The sequence below is a fragment of the Ascaphus truei genome, chromosome 3 (genome assembly GCF_040206685.1).
Source record: "Ascaphus truei isolate aAscTru1 chromosome 3, aAscTru1.hap1, whole genome shotgun sequence".
Lineage (NCBI taxonomy): Eukaryota > Metazoa > Chordata > Amphibia > Anura > Ascaphidae > Ascaphus > Ascaphus truei.
Genome location: NC_134485.1, coordinates 343,783,244 through 343,804,063, shown reverse-complemented (window position 1 = coordinate 343,804,063; position 20,820 = coordinate 343,783,244). Strand labels below are relative to the sequence as shown.

General features: G+C 51.5%; 1 protein-coding gene across 2 annotated transcripts in view; it reads left to right on the top strand.

Annotated features, from left to right (window-relative positions):
* Positions 1–20,820, top strand: part of NCKAP1L (NCK associated protein 1 like) — a 152,898-nt gene that overhangs the window by 79,766 nt on the left and 52,312 nt on the right. For both annotated transcript variants that reach the window (XM_075591726.1, XM_075591724.1), the window contains 3 exons: positions 462–555; positions 2,087–2,169; positions 8,652–8,732. In XM_075591726.1, coding sequence (XP_075447841.1) covers positions 462–555; positions 2,087–2,169; positions 8,652–8,732 — 258 coding nt within the window. The remainder of the gene's footprint in view (positions 1–461; positions 556–2,086; positions 2,170–8,651; positions 8,733–20,820) is intronic.

Sequence of the window (20,820 nt, the reverse complement as noted above, 5' to 3'; positions counted from 1 at the left end):
GGGCTTGGTAGCTATGCCCGCGCATGCGCGACCTCCTGTTCCCCACCAGCTCCACACCTTCTGCGCCTGCGCCAACCCTCAACATGGCGGCGCCCTGATATCACGGAACCTCCGATATACCGGAGCGTTCCCTGCCCTGCTGCAACCCTCCCACCCGACAACAACAAATGCGGGCGAGGGGAGCCCGGCTATATACAATTATACAACATCCTGGTCTTCTTTTCTTTGCAATCATCATAAGAAATGCTAAAATAAGCATGCACAGTATCACTCAAGCTTCATCCCATTGACTTCTATGGTTAGAATCAAATCCATTTTAATTTCAGTTAAAAGTCTTAGGCTAGAGACTGTTATTTCTACACCATAAAAATAAATGAAAACATATTGCACTAAAAAGCACAAAAAACCCTGTAAAATGGGTACATTACGAAACACTACACTCACTGTTATTTCTGCTCCAGAAACTGGTCATGGAGAACATGGATGTACTCGTGCAAATCCGATCCAACTTCAACAATGTGGAACTCATGCCGACTCTGCTGTCTAAGCTGATCTGTAAGTCTAACTCCTACACTCCGATGTTATCAGAACCAAGACATACACTCCAATGTTATCAGTAACAAGACATACAAAAACGAGCCCTCAGGCCCCCACCAAAGCGTTTCGAGCTTCCGCTCTTTCTCAAGGTGTTATGGGTGGGGTGGGGGCCTGAGTGCTCGTTTTTTCTTGTCAACCATGCTCTGATCCAATAAACCCTGATCTTTTTGGGACACACACTCTAGCATTCGTTTTTTGTGGTAGTGCTCCAACTCTCCTTTGTGAATTCTTATGAGATATAGATAGATATAGATAGATATAGATAGATATAGATAGATAGATATACCACACTTATTAAGGTTATGGTGGGTAAAAAAAGTGACAAAAACCCTCCACAGTAAAGCATATAGCAAATGGAAATATTACTATATGTTCATTTGCATGTCTTAGACAGGTCTGCAACCCTGTCTATCACCATTATCGCCCAGCACACAGCACTTCCACTGCAGCAAGGGATTCTGGGAAATGATATGCAAATGAGCACACTGTGCCACCTTTTGTCTCAAGTTCATATTACACATATTACAAGGGTTGCTCGTGTAATATGAGCTTGAGACAAAAGGTGGCACTGTGTGCTCATTTGCATGCCATTTCCCAGAATCCTTTGCTGCAGTGGAAGTGCTGTGTGCTGGGCGATAATGGTGAAAGACAGGGTTGCAGACCTGTCTAAGACATGCAAATGAACATACAGTAATATTTCCATTTGCTATATATATATATATATATATATATATATATATATATATATATATATATATATATATATATATATATATATATATATATATATAGTAAATACATGCATACTACAAGAAGTACTATTTTAGTTATTCTATTAGCAGTTTTGCAGTGCTGTTTTGTGTTAGTGGTTAGTGGGCACGTTCACCGGTTGAAAATTCGAACTGTACTAACCTTGAAAGTTTGTTCGGACATCCGAGTTGAACTTTGGAACAAACTTTCGAATATGAGCAAAGTTTGCCAAAACACGAAAAGGTTTTCCTCTGATATGTCCCAAAACCAATACAAAATCAAGTTCTGGCAAAAAAAAAAAAAAAAAAAAAAAAATGTTTTGAGCCAGACCCAATACAGGCATACCCCAGTTTAAGTACACTCACTTTAAGTACACTCGCGAGTAAGTACATCTCGCTCAATAGGCAAACAGCAGCTCACGCATGAACCTATCAGCACGTCCTGAACAGCAATACGGGCTCCCTACCTGTACCGAAGCCGTGCGCAAGCGGGGAGACTATAGAGCCCGTTACACATGCCTTATTTACATCAGTTATGCCTGTATATGACGATTGCTATACAGTACATGCATCGATAAGTGGGGAAAAGGTAGTGCTTCACTTTAAGTACATTTTCACTTTACATACTGTACATGCTCCGGTCCCATTGCGTACGTTAATGTGGGGTATGCCTGTACTCAGCCCTTATTGGCTCCCTGGGTTATATTGCCGTCGGTTCCTTGTCACTTCTCTTTCTTCAGCTCCAGAGAACTTGCTGAAGAGAATGACAATTATAGGGGTGATCCTATCCTTCCGCTCCATGGTTCAGGATGGCCTCAGAGAGGTGGGTGACAACAACAAGAGGTTGGACCAATATGTTAACCTTTTTTACTCTCCAGCAAATACAAACATTTAAAAATACCCACCCTTTAATGTTTGGGAGATTGTTATATGCAGCAAAGTTTAAAGAGAGCAGGGGGTTTCAGTTGCCCCAGGGAGATAAGCACCTCACTGTAAATAATATGTATATATATACAGTGGTCGACAAATCACCAAAAAATCTACTCGCCACAAAAAAAAATCTACTCGCCACCTAGTACCAAACGTGTGCTGCTTGGGCCAATAGGAGCTCGCCACGATGTTAAATCCACTCGCCCGGGGCGAGCAAATGTATAGGTTTGTCGAACACTGTAATATATATATAAAAAATAATATATATATGTAGCGGTCATGTAAAATGCCTACAGTCATCTCTCCTGTTGGCAGTAAGGCCTGGTAAGTGTGGGCATGCCAGCAGTAATTATGGAGGTTTCCCCTCGCACCCTGGTGGGGTGCTCTGTGTATGGCTGGGACTGGTCACATGCTCTGACTCCATGGTTAGTGATGTCAGAGATGTGTCAGCCTCAGAAGCTTACATAAGGCACAGCACTGTGTCTAAAAGTTAGTTGCTGTCTAGTAGTTGTTCTGCAGAGAAAGGAGTTCAAGTTCTATCAGAGTGTCAGTTATGTTATAGTAACTCCATGGGAGGCTGTGTCCAGGGACCTGGCACAGGACAGTGATTCCTGCGGGAATAAGTGAATCCCTGATCTGGGTGACATACCTAACTAAAGGGAGCACTGGCGAGATGAGCGGCTGAAGATACTCCTTGTGGAGGGCAGCTATGCCCACCGTGTCAATAAAGATGAGTTCAGCCAGAAACCCTCTCGTGTATCTATCTGGAATGAGTGTACAGAGAGGAGCACCACGGAGGAGTTCCTCGCCAGGATCATCCCCTTGCGGACGCAGGGACCCTGGTGAGGTGGAGGCGCTGCACTGGAACTAGGTGAGACTCAGCACACTACCTCAGCTGCCTGTCTGACGGGTTCTCCCCACACACCATCATGCGGGAGACTCAGGAGTCCTGTAGCCAGCAGGTGCACCATCAGGCATATTCACACTGTAATGGGGTCCGGTTAGACCACAGGGGCCAATGTGAGATTGGGTGGGTCAGGCCGGACCAGAAATACCGTTACATTTGGAGGCGAGCTGCTGAGATCAGATCCGTCAACAGGACAGGCTTTTAGCTAGGTCACTGGGAAACAGGGAGAGTGTCTGCTGCCACTTTGTGCTGCGTAGGGACGGACCTAGGGGTGGTCAGGGGGCTGACGGGATATTGTCAGTTCGCAGGGACAACCTAGGGGCCTGAAGGGAGTGAGGGGTCTGGAGCGGGCTATAGCTGACCGAGTCACCTTGAGGCAGTGCTAGTTGGTAGGATGCCAGAAGGGACAGCCTGTTAACTTGGTCAGGAGTCCTGGAGAGGGTCTGCGCTAGGCTGACCAAGACAGGTAGACGCCCCAAGTACTGCATGGCAGAGCCGGCCAGAGTACCTAGCCATTCCAGACACTCACCGTAGGGAGCACAGACTGGGAGGAAGGACTCTCAGCAGACACTGAGAGAGTGAGCCTAGCCTGAGGTAGTGCAACACTGGGTCACACCTAGAAAAGGTACACATGTGGTGGTGCATCTGAGCTAATCTTTATTGTACCGGTGTGGTGGCTGCCCCGCAGAGTGGAGCCTCATGTACGACAACTGTTATGAGAGAGTGGAGGATCCGCGTGGCGCGGAGAACGTAAAATGGCGGACAGAGGCTGATGGGGAGGGCACCCGTGGCGTGCAACCCACTGAAGAGCAGACTGTCGCCGAGTTGTCATTGACCAGGCTGCTCTGGAGCGGAGCGAAGGCTATGGCTGCCCCGTTTTTATCCTGTATGGGACAGCAAGGGGCCACCCTTGAAGAGTGTGAAGAAATTGTTATAATTGGGGGAGAACCCCGTGAGGAGAGCGAACGAATGGACTTTTTGGGCGCAAAAACCAACCAAAATGGCGGCTCCCGCTTGCTAGGGAAACCGCATGGGCCAGGCGCAGAAAAAATGGCTGCTGCAGGACTTGCACAGAGCTGGCCGGGAATGGCGCGAACAGCAGAGCCCCGCCCTGAAGGGGGGCATGGCGCGAAAGCTATGGCTGCGCCGGGATGGACAGTGACTAATTCAGCCCCTGTGCTGAATCAACTGTTGAGTTTATGGGACCCTCCCCTGATTTCTACCAGGGGGAGTGACTTTCAACTATGGCCTGTGGGAATGCACCCACTGGGCCCAGGGACTGATATCCAGACGGCGCCACTACAAAAAGTAGTTCCGGCCGTGGAGGTGATTTGCAAGCAAAGGTACCTTGTGCAAAAAGCTGCTGCAAGGAGAAGGCGGGAACTAGCCGCGGGAAAGGACTCCAGCTCTGGGGAGGAGACTGGCGCGAAAACGCAGACCGCGCCCACCAGGACTGAGAGAGGTGCGGCCTTAATTAAGGGGCATGATATTCCCCTGTGGGACCCGCCCATTATTGCAACCCCTGGGGGCGGGTTCCAACTCTGTCAGAGAAGGGAGGAGCCGAAGCAGGGAGTGGCGGATCCCGCAACTTCCACCAGTCAGTTGCGAGGAACCACAGAGAAGGAGAGACCTGTACAGGAAGTGACTCCTGTACCAAGAATGGCCTGCTCCTCCACTGTGGGCACTATGGTCTCCACCCAGCCCTACTCAGTGCCCGGCGGGGTGCTGGTGGTGAGGGTGGCCAATACAGAGACGGTAGTCGGGCTCTGCCTACAATGCGGGCTGCCCGGAGGTACAGTGAATACGATGGCACGTTGCCCTCATTGCGGGACTTTGTATCTGTGGCCTATGCCCACATTCGTTCCAATACAGCCTGCTGACCCCCCGGTGGATGTGACACGGCGCTCTGCTGAGTCCCCGGGCGCGCTGTGGATCAACCGCGCGAGTCCCGGAGACAGGGGACTGGAGCCGGTCAAGTCGGCTGGGTCACTGGCCATTGAGGCTGCTGGATTAAACCCCGCGACAGGGGCAAAGAGACTTTCACCCCGCCCCGCGACCCCTAGGTCGGGGCGAGGGGACTACTCTGATGAGGACCTTCGTGAGCTGGCGGTAGCAAAAACGGAGCGGAAAAGACAGACGGGAAGAACGACGCCCCGTGGGGTGAGTGACCGGACGTCCCCCGCAGATCGGCGATCCGACCGACGGAGTCCCGCCATCCCAGGACCTGGCGGAGATGGGAGAGAGACGCCTACACCCCTGCGGATGGGTAAGCCAAAAAGCCCTATCTCTTACCTGGTCACAACAGACGGCGAAGCGCTGGAAGGGCCGCGCCAGGCCCAACGCGCACGTGGAGGGACGACATCACTTCCGGTGGCGACGGCGGAGCAACCGGATGTCGTGGGAGAAGAGATCCCGCATGGGGGTCCAACGCGAGATGGCGACGCTTCCGGTTCCGGGGAGGGCGTCACTTCCGGTGGCGACGGCGGAACCCAGGAAGGGGAAGCAGCGACGCTTCGGCGATTGGGGGAAGGTCCCCGACCGCTCGTATTGCCCAGAAATCGGAGAGGCGATCTCAGGACTGAGGAGGGTGAGACATCATCCTTGGACCAGTCTACGGACAGCCAGGAGCGGGTCGTAACCCCGTGGGGTCCCGTTCCCTGCCCCTATACCCAACCCCATGCCCTAGCTAATGTCCCTACCCCTATCACACGGTCACCGGGTTCACCGCCCAGCTTGGAACTTGTGGACATACCTTTGGGGGGGGAGGAAAAACGGACTGGGGAGAGGCAGCTCAGTGGAGCTACGGAAGGTGATTCACGGGGAGGAGGGGAATTGAGGGTGGCGGATACAGCACCCCAACCGGCAGTAAAGGCTCCGGGGTCCTCGAGGTGGTTCAACTCGCGATCCACAAGGTCGTCAGGGGTATTTTCGTTTGATGACGACCGGGAACCAGGGCCTAATCCCTTTAAGGAGACCAGGTGGTGGGCTCCACTATTTGAGGGGTATTCCGCATGGATGGACCGTACTCGGTTCCTCATCCGGCGGGAGGACGTGGTAGATTTCTGGTGGAGAGAGGGGGAGTTTACACCCGAGCAGAGGGACAGGGAATTACAGGAGAGGTGGTTCCAGCTGGAGCGTAGAGACATAGCGCCCATGGGTCCCGACACACTATCAGATCCAGTAGATCCTGATGAGCCCCTATCATGGGTGTTACCTGGGAGGGCAGGTAATGCTGATCTGACCAGGGTCAGTAGGGCGGAGAGGGCTATAATAGTCAAATATAAAAAATCCCATGGGTTGGAGTATCCCTATGTTCCGGAGCCCCTGATGGATGAAATTGAGGACAATAGGGAAACGTGGCTCCAAGAAACTATAGAGCTGTATTTAGCCAATAGGGGGAGCGACATTGTAGGTAAAAAGGCGGAAGAAAGAATAGACACCCTGATGCGAGTGTGGAGCATAGGGCGAAATGTTCACAAACATAGGGTGACCTATGTGCCAGAGAGAGGATCACCTAGGCATTATTATGTTACGGTCCTGGATATGGGTAACCGGGAAGTGAGGAAACCTGACCCAGATCACTATTATTAAGGGGGTACTGAGACATTACGCGGGTTCGTGGCTGCTGGTCGGGGCGGGCTTGGCGGATGACTGTATTCATATGTACTGTATTATGAGGAAATTTGTGTGATGTTAATTATGTTTTCCGTTACAGTGCTTCCTGGAAAGAGGTATACAAATTTAGGTCCCAGCGAGGACGATGGGATTCACCAGGGGGAGAATGTAGCGTCATGTAAAATGCCTACAGTCATCTCTCCTGTTGGCAGTAAGGCCTGGTAAGTGTGGGCATGCCAGCAGTAATTATGGAGGTTTCCCCTCGCACCCTGGTGGGGTGCTCTGTGTATGGCTGGGACTGGTCACATGCTCTGACTCCATGGTTAGTGATGTCAGAGATGTGTCAGCCTCAGAAGCTTACATAAGGCACAGCACTGTGTCTAAAAGTTAGTTGCTGTCTAGTAGTTGTTCTGCAGAGAAAGGAGTTCAAGTTCTATCAGAGTGTCAGTTATGTTATAGTAACTCCATGGGAGGCTGTGTCCAGGGACCTGGCACAGGACAGTGATTCCTGCGGGAATAAGTGAATCCCTGATCTGGGTGACATACCTAACTAAAGGGAGCACTGGCGAGATGAGCGGCTGAAGATACTCCTTGTGGAGGGCAGCTATGCCCACCGTGTCAATAAAGATGAGTTCAGCCAGAAACCCTCTCGTGTATCTATCTGGAATGAGTGTACAGAGAGGAGCACCACGGAGGAGTTCCTCGCCAGGATCATCCCCTTGCGGACGCAGGGACCCTGGTGAGGTGGAGGCGCTGCACTGGAACTAGGTGAGACTCAGCACACTACCTCAGCTGCCTGTCTGACGGGTTCTCCCCACACACCATCATGCGGGAGACTCAGGAGTCCTGTAGCCAGCAGGTGCACCATCAGGCATATTCACACTGTAATGGGGTCCGGTTAGACCACAGGGGCCAATGTGAGATTGGGTGGGTCAGGCCGGGCCAGAAATACCGTTACATATATATATATATATATATATATATACAGCTCAACCCCGTTATAACGCGATCCGTTACAACGCGAATCCGCTTATAACGCGATGCAAGCGTGGCTCCCAATTTTTGTATTTATGAATACTTTATAACACGATGATTGGTATCTTAAATACTTTATTGTACAATGCATACAATTGTACATTATTTCTAACGAGATCCACTTATAACGCGATGTGATTCTTTGGACCCCAAGCATAGCGTTATAAGGGGGTTGAGCTGTATATTTATATATATACAGTGTGTGTATATATATATATATATATATATATATATATATATATATATATATATATATATATATATATATATATATATATATATACACACACTTCATGAGTAATGCTAATATCCCTTTAGTAATGGCAAAGGTTTTTTTGTAGGGTTCCGATGCCAATAGGGATCCTAAAACAGATACATATTTTATGAATTTACTATTTTTAGATACAGGAAGGCAAGTGCATTTATGCTGTAACCATAGGTTCTTTGCATCTGTCTCATACGTGAGCCTTTAACATACTGATGTGCTAATCTGGCAAGAGATGGGCCAGAGAGACAGGTAGAGTTGGTGAGAAAGGGAAATAGGTGATCCCAGTCAATGACATCTTACAGGGTAAGAAGCAGACTCATTCTTGTACTGCTCAGGGTGCTAAAATGTTACTTCCTGGGAACGCCGTTCCTCCCACCACCTGCTGTAAGTCAAAACTCTGTTTTCTGTAGAAAAAAAACATACAATTTTTGACACATACATATCCCTTGAATATAAATGTAGTTGATGTACAGTAGGTAATTGATCCTCGTGGAAATTTACCTTGCAACAATCACTGTTGTACTGTATTATTGTATTGTTTGTACTACAGGTCCTCTCCGGTCACTGTCCTCATATTATGGGTCCCATTGAATTCCTAAAGGATTTTGTCACTCCTGATCTGGATATTCAGGTATGTTGATTGTTTGTGTCTTTCTGTGTGATCTTAGAACACGTGATTTTCTTGCTTTGATGACAGAAATCATACCAGTATCCTCTCTTTCTTTTATCTTTTATCCCTGAGCGATGTAACAAACCTGAGATCATGATAACATTTTAAGGCAATTGTGGGAGACAAAAGGACACAAGATGAATCAAAGAAAAAATACAAGTGAATATGAATACGTAAGCTGTGCTGTAGCTTAGCACCGCTAAATAACTTTGGGCCATAGCTCACAGTACCCCATATTTACTAAATGGTGATATGCCATAATACACCTACAGTAGCGCTGGAAGACACTTGTCAGCCTGTTGAAAGTATACTGTAGCTGTTCTTTTAAAGCAGCAGGGTCTTAACAGGTAGCCTGTATGGACACTATATGCAATCTGTGAATTTTATATCAAAATAACAGTGGCAAATGTCATTTATACTCTAAAATGGCACAGCTCAGGGTGCAAAAGTGAAGTAGTTAAGGAGGCTAAGAATCCATTTATGCAGCAGCTGAGTGTGATGTTTGACCGATTTTTGCATGGGGGGGGGATGGAGGGGGGGATGGAGAGAGGGGGTGTGGGATTAGGCGAGGGGTGGGGGGGGGGTTGGCATGGCGGGGGGAAGAGACAGCAAGAAGGAAAGGCAATTGGAGCGATTTTTAAAGTTACAGAAAAATGTTTTTTGCTTCGGGGAAAAAAAGCATGTTTTGCTTGGGTCTGCAGCCGGTGTAAGAAATGTGTTAAACAAGTGTCTTACATTTGATACAGATCATTAAACTGTGGAGTTTATGGCACCCTAGATGTCACAGTTTCCGGATGCTAACACATGCAGCAAATAATGTTAGGAAATTGCCCTCTATGCAGAACATAATACATTTCATTATAATTTGCACATCAGGCAACTGCTCTACTGTACATAGGGGTAATCCTTCCTAGGATCAAAGTGAACTAATGTCAGTGACATGTATAAGGTGTTGCATGTGAGTGATTGATGGCTTTTTGGAGTTAAACTTCTTTGTTGGCGCCTACAGGGTTTTCATGGGAAAAAAGCCTTGCGTTGTAACGAAAAACTGTAACACGAGTGATGTCACGGTACGAATAGGCGCGCACGTCGTGCATTGCCGTCGTGCTCGCCCATCCACACAAAAACACTATGCCTGGTCTCGGCCTTCGGCGCGCATGTGCAGAGGCCTCCTGCACTCGGCGCGCATGTTCATAGGCCTCCTGCGCTCGGCGCGCTCACACAGTATGCATCCGCTCCTGCTCAGCGTGCCTGCGGAGAAGGCACCAGCGCACCAGCAGCAAGACACAAACACACTGACACACACACACACACACACACATTGACTGACTGACACACACAGACAGACTGACACACAGACTGACGCACACACACACACACACACACACACACACACACACACACACACACACACACACACACACACACACACACACACACACACACACACACACACACACACACACACTGACTGCCTGACACACACACACATACACACTGACTGACACATACACACACACTGATTGACAGTCTAGGGTTGCCAGGTGTCCGGTTTTCACTCGGTCAGGCCGGTAATTCCGTTGCATGTCTGGCATAAAATCGGAGGTAATACCGGACACATATTACCATTTTTGCAGAGGGCAGCGCGAGGGCAGGCAGTGGAGAGAGTAGTACAGAGACTGGGGCGGGCAGGAGCACTCGTGTGTGTGTGTGTGTGTCTGTGTGCAGCCTGTCCCTGATTGGAGGAGCGGAGTGCCAATCAAAGGACAGCGAGGGTGGAGCCCACACCCCGACGGCCCAGAGACGTCGGTGTCCTTCCTGGCAATAAGGTAAGGACACAGATTGGGGGATGGGGGGGCCAGAGTGAGAGGATGGGGGGGCAGAGTGAGAGGTTGGGGGGGGGCAGAGTGAGAGGATGGGGGGGGCAGAATGAGAGGATGGGGGGGGGCAGAGTGAGAGGATGGGGGGGGCAGAGTAAGAGGATGGGGGGAGGCAGAGTGAGAGGATGGGGGGGGGGCAGAGTGAGAGGATGGGGGGGCAGAATGAGAGGATGGGGGGGCAGGATGAGAGGATGGAGGGGGGACAGAATGAGAGGATGGGGGGGCAGAATGAGAGGATGGAGGGGGGCAGAGTGAGAGGATGGAGGGGGGCAGAGTGAGAGGATGGGGGGGCAGAGTGAGAGGATGGGGGGCAGAGTGAGAGGATGGGGGGGCAGAGTTAGAGGATGGGGGGGGCAGAGTGAGAGGATGGGGGGGCAAAGTGAGATGGTGAGAGGATGGGGGGGGGCAGGGTGAGATGGTGACAGGATGGGGGGGACCAGGGTGAGATGGTGACAGGATTGGGAGGCCAAGGTGAGATGATGGGGGGGGCAGGGTGAGAGGATGGGGGCAGGGTGAGAAGATGATGGGGGGGGGCAGGGTGAGAAGATGATGGGGGGTGGGCAGGGTGGGATGATGATGATGGGGGGATAAGATGATAATGGGGGGGATAAGATGGTGATGGGGGCCAGCCTGGAGAGATGAGATGATGATGATGGGGGATATTTTAAATGTATTGGGGAGATTGGGGTATATTTTAAATGTATTGGGGAGGTGGGGGTATATTTTAAATGTATTGGGGAGGTGGGGGTATATTTTAAATGTATTGGGAGGTTCGGGTATATTTTAAATATATTGGGGAGGTGGGGGTATATTTTAAATATATTGGGGAGGTGGGGTTATATTTTATATGTATTGGGGAAGTAGGGTTATTTTTTAAAAATGTATTTGGGGGAGGTGGGAGTATTTTTTATGCCGCAAAGAATTTCAAATGTATAATTTAATTCCCCCTCCCCCAAAAAATGAAACAGACCTTTGTTATTGCCATGGTTAGGTTTGGTTATTGAAGCCAATCAGACTGTTAACGTCTTTACAAAAGGTGGGTTTCTGGCAGCCTAGGTGGGAGGGCACGTTTAACTCCTTGTGTTGACACTTTGGAAACCTTTACAGCTAAAGCATGAGGGTGCTAAAGAAGTCAAAACCAGTGCAAAGTAGCTTGATACTTTAATGCGTCATGGATCTTAACAGGTTGTGTATGCAGTTGTAGCACAATTTCCCACACCCTATGGGAGATATGGTGGCTACTGAGTGTGTGTTGCTTTACCTGTGGCTCATAGGAGGCCTGAACCTCCGCTGCTGGGAGCCTGGGGTGTACCTGATCCGTCCAGTGACAGTCCCTCCACCTGGGCGGGATACTAACTATGTTGGATAACCCCGTCCCAGGAACCAATGCAAGAAACACACACACGGGTATAGATTACAGTTTACTGCATGCATATGATAATATAGATAACGATATAACACCCACACCAACTAGGCCACACACGGCCGTAACTCCACAGTGCGCTCCAACCCAGCGTCCACACCCTGATGGGATATCCCCAAAGTACTGAGGTGCCACTGGGCACCTAACCACCCGGTGTTCACAGAAGTCAACCCACCCAATATATGTGACAGTGCTGCCACAACTAAAGTGTTATTATTGGTGCATATGGGGATGTAGAGATACCTGCCGGGTTCTTCAGCACCCGGTAGCGCCGACTGTAGACAAGGGGTCGTCCGGTCCCACGCCGTCATCATCAGCGATGAGTCCGCCTCCATGTGGGGTGGTATCCAGCTTGAGGGTCCCACCTTAACAGTCTCTGTATGCGTTGGTTGTCTGGTCCCAGACCACAGGCTGCATCTGCTGCGCGGCATCCTTTGCTGTGACACTAATGAAATAATGGGGCAGTGTCCCTGTCTAAGTGCCTGTCCCTGTAGCAGGCACAAGATTCGGGGCCTACAAGGGGGTCTCTGGCTTAGTGCAGGGGCCACAGACACCCTCACACACCCCCTACCCTCTCCTTGTCTCAGCTCCGACTGGCGTACCCCTCCGATGCGCCAAAAGTATCTTTTTGGCTGCTCCGTAATCTCTGCAGCCCTATTGACTGTCTGGCTGCATGTGATCTATGCAGCCCCTAGGGCTGCTGGGAATTGTAGTTCCCCTGTGGATCCTAATACAAGATGGCTGCCGTAATTCCCTGCGGTACCGCACAGGTGCGAGCACTGTACTGCTCATGCGCTAGGACAATATGGCAGTTCCCTAGCTGCACGGGCTGCTACGGAGCCTCCGGAACACCGGAGCGCTCCCTACGCTTGCTGACCTCCCTCTCTATAACCTCCCTTACCACATGCGGGTCCGCCTCTCTTGCTGACGGCACCCATACTCGCTGGGACTTCCCACGCTGCAGCGGAGGTAAGTGGGGTACACGGAGAGCCCAAAGGGAGACCTGGCCACACAGTGTTCATGGTTACTGCCTGTCAATTCCTATCTCAGTCATTTAGAAAAGTATGCCTTAAAATGGTGCCGGTTTTCAACGGTTTAATTCCATATCAAGTTATGTTACTTTTTTTTTTTTTTTTTTTTTTAAGAATGATTCAACTACCCTTAAATGGAAACTGTTACTTATTTATGTCTTAAACAAAAATAATGCATTTTCCTTTTCATTGGTCTCTGTTAAATTCATTCTTCATATACAGTTTACTGTTCTTCTGTATATATTTGTTTGGCAAATGATGACATTATACAGTATTTAATTTCTGGGAAAGAATGAAGGTAAAAAGTGGCAATTTGTTGGTACTGTAGATGTAAGATTTCCTAGTTTTATTGTGAAAGGCATTAGGTAACAATCAATGAAATACTCTAAAGCATTGAAAAAGTGATTGTAGAAATAATTTTACCTGCGTGCCTGTCATTCCCTTAATCTATTAACCTTTCTGCTGCCAGAGCTGCCTGAAATGCATTACATTGCAAGCCTTTCTGACAGCTAAGAGGTTATAGATATCACTACCACTACTTACCTATGGATCTCGGAGACAGGGGCGTACCTACACTTCTGCAAAACCCTGCAATGCAGGTGGGTCCGAGAGCAGGGGGGGTGGGGGCGTGGCAGGCCGGCACTAGAAGTTGGGCATGGCCAGAGGTCAGGGTCAACCTCTGTGTCAGGCTGCCGGGGCCTTTGTTTGCTGCGGGGCCCTCATGCCAAGAATTAGAGCGAAGGGTGGAAGAGTTAGAGCGAAGGGTGGAAGAGTTAGGGCGAAGGGTGGAAGAGTTAGAGCGAAGGGTGGAAGAGTTAGAGCGAAGGGTGGAAGAGTTAGAGAGAAGGGTGCAAGAGTTAGAGCGAAGGGGTGGGAGAGTTAGAGAGAAGGGGTGGAAGAGTTAGAGAGAAGGGTGGAAGAGTTAGAGAGAAGGGTGAAGAGTTAGAGAGAAGGGTGGAAGAGTTAGAGCGAAGGGTGGAAGAGTTAGAGAGAAGGGTGCAAGAGTTAGAGCGAAGGGGTGGGAGAGTTAGAGAGAAGGGGTGGAAGAGTTAGAGAGAAGGGTGGAAGAGTTAGAGAGAAGGGTGGAAGAGTTAGAGCGAAGGGGTGGGAAAGTTAGAGAGAAGGGGTGGAAGAGTTAGAGAGAAGGGGTGGAAGAGTTAGAGAGAAGGGTGGAAGAGTTAGAGAGAAGGGTGGAAGAGTTAGGGCGAAGGGTGGAAGAGTTAGAGCGAAGGGTGGAAGAGTTAGAGAGAAGGGTGCAAGAGTTAGAGCGAAGGGTGGAAGAGTTAGAGAGAAGGGTGAAGAGTTAGAGAGAAGGGTGGAAGAGTTAGAGAGGAATAGGGGAGAGAGTGACAGAGGGCAGAGGGGAGAGGGCTAAATAACTTTTGCACAGGACCCCAAACATTGTAGTTGCGGCTCTGCTTGGAGAGCTTGCTACCTTAAAGCTGCAGTTCAGTCAATATCCTGCATGTGTGTTTTTTTTAATAAATCAGTTCTGTAGTAAGAAAAAAATACTTTTAGCATTTTCTGTTTTAAAAAAAACAACTTTGAAAGACCAATTTTCTTGTATTCTATTTTAACAACCATTTGCTAAGGCACTGCCCCTCCATGTCCTGTCACAAGCCCTGGCACACCCCTTTGTCAGCTCTGCCCTCCCTCTAGCACATGTCAGTGCAGGAGTGCTCATGAATATTCATGAGCTTCCACTGAGTGACAGAAGCAGAAGAAAAACATATGCCAGCTCTAATGATGTCACCAAATTTCGACGATCAATACATGGAGAACGAATTGACCTGCAGCTATACAGTTCTTTAGGTAATTAGAGATTGCAAACATGAAACTATTGAAGTAAAAAAAAAAAAGACTGAACTGCAGCTTTAAGGGGTAATCCCATATCTCAAATATCGATGCATCTCCAGAAGCCGGTGCCACACAATGAACCACCAGATTAAAAAAAAAAATCAATTTTTAGGAAACAACAGTGGACACTTGTTGTGATGACCAATTAACCAATGAATAGTGATTTTCCCATTATTCATCGCCAGACAGTAAGTGAAGGGGAATACAGTGCACTGTATCTCATCAAATGCAGTTGATACAGCCGGCAAGTTCAATAGAAAATGTAAAATACATCCCTTTAACTCTTATGCTTTAAACATCCTGGTTAACATATAAACATATATTACATAAATGCCTTACACTACCACTCACCTTTTCACATATATAATTATAATAATTATATGGAATGGCACCCAGAATTTCTCACATACTCAATGCTACAAAATATGTTTTATTATGACTGGAGATGGTGTTTTGTATTAAAATACATGCCTGAAACTACTAGTGGCTGTAGCTTCTGAAATACCTACTGGTTAATTTCCCTATCAATTGGTCATCTGAAATCGGTTCAATATATATGTATAAATTATATTCAATTATGTGGTACTGACCCTGTGCTGAACAAAGTAGGGTAAAACTTGTGTACGTTTTAAGGTTTAGTGAACACAGTAGAGCTTTTACATTGCAAACTTTGTAAAATCTGTGCAGTTTTTATTACATCTGTCCGACAGAGAGAGATGGAGGGAGGAAAATACATTGTAGTCAGAGAAAGGAGACTAAAGGCAAAGCAGAAACACAGATCAACAGTCACTCAGGACCAGCTTGATGGTGGTTCCATCGGTGCCACTGCACCGAGCCCCGCACTTACAGAGGCCCCACAATCTTCCTCACAACAATTAAACTGATATCCAGGGGAGGGCACGAGGCCTCCGTAAGTGTCTCTAACCTTTTCTGGAGGCATCTCCTCCTGTGGCGTCTCGTTATGGCGCCGCAAAGTCACATGACGCTACATTGCCATGACAATGAGACGTCACATGGCGTCGCGTTGTCATGCCAATATGACGTCACGTGACGTTGTGACATCCCATGATGCTGCGTCATTGGAAGAGGAGAAGCTGTGCGGACAAGAGTCCCCCGGAAAAGCCCAGTGCACTGAGCCCCACAAAATTCCCAGTTCTGACTGTGGGTGCAAAGTAAAAGGCACTATGGAATTATGGAAGACAGGCAGAAAGTGGGTAAGCGTGAGATACTGCATTGAGGATAACCCTATTGTGGACCCAGGCTCATAAGTAGCATGTGAGTAAGTCCATGTAGCATAACTTGTCCCCTTTTAAAGCACACAAAGTCCTTCTATTTTCTTCAACTTTATTGAGGGGAGTTAACAGAAATATAAAAGTTCTATATGTGGATTGTGCTAGCAGATTCTCTTGTCAGGAGAATAACCTGTGAGACGGAGGTGTGCTGCTATGTGGAAGTGCTTCTCTGAGGGGAAGGTAAAAATGATTTCTTTTGCTGAGGGAGCAGTGGAAGGAGTGTCTACTCACTTTGGCTGCTTGTTGGAAAGAGAGAGCACACTTTGCTGTCAGACAGGAACAGGCTAAGGGGCAGAGCAACATGCAGATAAAGCAGGGGAAGAGGACAAACCAATCTCAACTGTGAGTACTGGTAGGTTGCCAGGGCAACTGAGTAGAGGCTGTGTAAAAGCTATGTTGCTATATACACAGCTCTGGCTGCTTCAGAGAATGGAAAACATGTAACTTTAGCTGGGGAAGCCTGAGAGCAGGAAAAATACAGAGAAATAAACAATCCTGTTCTAGGACACACCCTAACCTCCTTTTGATTTTTTGTTTTTACAGTATTTGAACCAGGAGATTCACCAGAGCTGAACTATTTTCAGCTCCAGGGACCCACAAGTTTCTGAGATACTTTCTGGTGTAGTTACCAGTATTACTTACTGTTTTTTAAAGGGGATCTAAATGGCCATCCAATAGAAAGCCACAACTGATGATGTTGCAATTTCATATTGGCCCAAGATTTGGCAGCCATTTTGTTTCCTCTGAGGGAGATCTAAATCTGTAACTTCACCGGTAAGTAGCTCTGGAACCGGGGTGGTCGCCAGAGCGGAAAATAAATAATGTTCAGCTGAAGGCTAAAAATAAAATGTAGCAGGAACTGCTCCTTTAAAGTGTATATTCAAAGGCTAACAACATAATGTTAAGTCATGTTTTCTCCCGGAAATGTCTGTTACCAGTAAGCAGGAACTTAACATCACATTAATTATGCCATTACTCCCATCAAGAAACAGATAGAGTTTTATAAAAGTACTAGCTGAGAGACCCGGCGTTGCCCGGGATGTAAATGCGTAATAGGTAGTATTATTTATAAATTGTGGAACAATAGGTGAGTATTTGTTGTAAAGGTTGGATAATAATATTGAAAAGAAAGATGGAAGAAAATGTAATACGATGTTGTATAAAAATGGTTTATTGTAACCACACCACAGTACAATGTATATTTTGGTGCCATAAGTGATGTAAAAATGTGAGGCGTGTGTCCTGCTAGGGTGTGAGGCGGCGGGTGGCGCGTGGGTTGTGAGTGCTGTCTGCGAGTGGGGGTCCTGCTAGGGTGTGAGGCGGCGGGTGGTGCGTGGGTTGTGAGTGCTGTCTGTGAGTGTGGGTCCTGCTAGGGTGTGAGGCGGCGGGTGGCGCGTGGGTTGTGAGTGCTGTCTGTGAGTGGGGGTCCTGCTAGGGTGTGAGGCGGCGGGTGGCGCGTGGGTTGTGAGTGCTGTCTGTGAGTGGGGGTCCTGCTAGGGTGTGAGGCGGCGGGTGGCGCGTGGGTTGTGAGTGCTGTCTGTGCGTGGGGGTCCTGCTAGGGTGTGAGGCGGTGGGACAGTGATGTCGGTGCGTAGGGGCGGGAGGCAGCAGGTGTGTGTGGCGGCAGGTATGTGTCGAGTGTGGCGGGTGTCTGTTGAGTGCGTGCAGCGGCTGTGAGGCGGTGGGTGAAAGGCAGAGGCGGCCGGAGTAAGGGCGGGTGAAAGGCAGAGGCGGGGGTGGGGAGGCGGTAAGGCGGGCAGGAAGGCGAAGGGCGGCGGGAAGGGGAGGAGGGGGTGGTGGAGGGGGGCAAGGGGTGGAGGAGGGGGGCAAGGGGTGGAGGAGGGGGGCAAGGGGTGGAGGAGGGGGGCAAGGGGTGGAGGAGGGGGGCAAGGGGTGGAGGAGGGGGGAAGGGTTAGAGGAGGGGGGAAGGGTTAGAGGAGGGGGGAAGGGTTAGAGGAGCGGGGGGGAAGGGTTAGAGGAGGGGGGGAAGGGGTGGGAGGGGGTGGGAGGGGAGGGGGGTGGAGGGGAGGGGGGTGCAGGGGTGGAGGGGAGGGGAGGGGGGGTGGAGGGGGTGGTGGAGGGGAGCGGAGGGGGGGGAAAGGGGAGCGGAGGGTGGGGAAAGGGGAGCGGAGGGGGGGTAAAAGGGAGCGGAGGGGGGGGAAAGGGGAGCGGAGGGGGGGAAAGGGGAGCGGAGGGGGGGAAAGGGGAGCGGAGGGGGGGGAAAGGGGAGCGGAGGGAAAGGGTTAGCGGAGGGGGGGGAAAGGGGAGCGGAGGGGGGGGAAAGGGGAGCGGAGGGGGGGGAAAGGGGAGCGGAGGGGGAAGGGGGGGGGAGGCGGTGGGAAGGGGGGGGGGGAGGCGGTGGGAAGGGGGGGGAGGCGGTGGGAAGGGGGGGGAGGCGGTGGGAATGGGGGGGGAGGCGGTGGGAAGGAGGGGGGAGGCGGTGGGAAGGGGGGGGGAGGCGGTGGGTAGGGGGTGGGGAGGCGGTGGGAAGGGAGGCGGTGGGAAGGGAGGCGGTGGGAAGGGAGGCGGTGGGAAGGGGGGGGCGGTGGGAAGGGGGGGGGCGGTGGGAAGGGGCGGTGGGAAGGGGGGGGCGGTGGGAAGGGGGGGGCGGTGGGAAGGGGGGGAGGGTAGTGGGGGGGGGGCGGTGGGAAGGGGGGAGGGGAGGCGGTGGGAAGGGGGGGGGAGGCGGTGGGAAGGGGGGAGGGGAGGCGGTGGGAAGGGGGAGGGGAGGCGGTGGGAAGGGGGGAGGGGGGGAAGGGGGGAGGGGGGGCAGTGGACAGGAAGGGGGGGCAGTGGACAGGAAGGGGGGGCAGTGGACAGGAGGGGGATGCAGTGGACAGGAGGGGGGGCTGTGGACAGGAGGGGGGGCTGTGGACTGGAGGGGGGGGCAGTGGACAGGAGGGGGGGCAGTGGACAGGAGGGGGATGCAGTGGACAGGAGGGGGGGGCAGTGGACAGGAGGGGGGGGGGCAGTGGACAGGAGGGGGGGGGCAGTGGACAGGAGGGGGGGGGGCAGTGGACAGGAGGGGGGGCAGTGGACAGTAGGGGGGGCAGTGGACAGTAGGGGGGGCAGTGGACAGGAGGGGGGGGCAGTGGACAGTAGACAGGAGGGGGTGGACAGTGGACAGGAGGGGGGGGAAGTGGACAGTGGACAGGAGGGGGTGGACAGTGGACAGGAGGGGGGGGCAGTGGACAGGAGGGGGGGGCAGTGGACAGGAGGGGGGGGCAGTGGACAGGAGAGGGGGGGCAGTGGACAGGAGAGGGGGGGCAGTGGACAGGAGAGGGGGGCAGTGGACAGGAGAGGGGGGGCAGTGGACAGGAGAGGGGGGGCAGTGGACAGGAGAGGGGGGGCAGTGGACAGGAGGGGGGGGCTGTGGACAGGAGAGGGGGGCAGTGGACAGGAGAGGGGGGGCAGTGGACAGGATAGGGGGGGCAGTGGACAGGAGGGGTGGGGCTGTGGACAGGAGGGGGGGGCTGTGGACAGGAGGGGGGGGGCTGTGGACAGGAGGGGGGGGGCAGTGGACAGGAGGAGGGGGGGCAGTGGACAGGAGGGGGGGCAGTGGACAGGAGGGGGGGCAGTGGACAGGAGGGGGGGCAGTGGACAGGAGGGGGGGCAGTGGACAGGAGGGGGGGCAGTGTCACACACACACACACACACACACACACACACACACACACACACACACACACACGCGACACCTACCTGTACTTCCGGCCGCCGCCATCTTCTCACTCGGCGCCGCGAGGGAGGAAGGGGGTCCGCCATCTTACGCGCCGCGTGGCAGCCTGTTCCCACGCCGGGGAGGGAGGTGAGTGTAGCGGGAGGGAGTGGTGTGTAGCGGGAGGGAGTGGTGTGTAGCGGGAGGGAGTGGTGAGTGGAGCGCGAGGGAATAGAGCGGGAGGGTGGTGAGTGGAGCGGGAGGGAGTGGAGCGGGAGGGAATGGAGCGCGAGGGAGGAAGGGGGTCCGCCATCTTAGGCGCCGCGTGGCAGCCTGCCTGTTCCCCTGCCGGGGAGGGAATGGAGCGGGAGGGAGTGGTGTGTAGCGGGAGGGAGTGGTGTGTAGCGGGAGCTACACTGTGTGAGGTAGCGGGATAGGGGGAGGGACATTGGTGGCATGGTGTAGCGGGGTAGGGGGCCTCGCGGTCTGGTTGCGGTAGGGAGCTGTGTGAGGTGCAGGAGATGAGGCATGCTGTGCGGTTCGCGGGAGCTACACTGTGTGAGGTGGCGGGATAGGGGGAGGGACATCGTTGCCATGGTGTGTGAGTGGAGGCCGCGGCCTCGCGGTCCGGTTGCGGGAGGGAGATGTGTGGCGTGGAGGGGAGGGGGGGTTTGAAGAGGCAGTCTGCAGTGTTTGGTGTTGTGTGAATGTGTGTGTGTGCTGTGTTTGTGCGTTGTGTGTAGATTCTGTACCTGATTCGGCAGTCTGTGGTAGCAGACGTGAAGGTTTTGATAGCTGTGAAGCGTGGCCCCAGAGCAGGTTGAGGATTAGAGGATTAGGTGTTGCAAAAGCAAAGCGTTCCCAAAACTCAGTGAGGGGTGGGACAGTGTGGAAGTATTAGGGCAGTG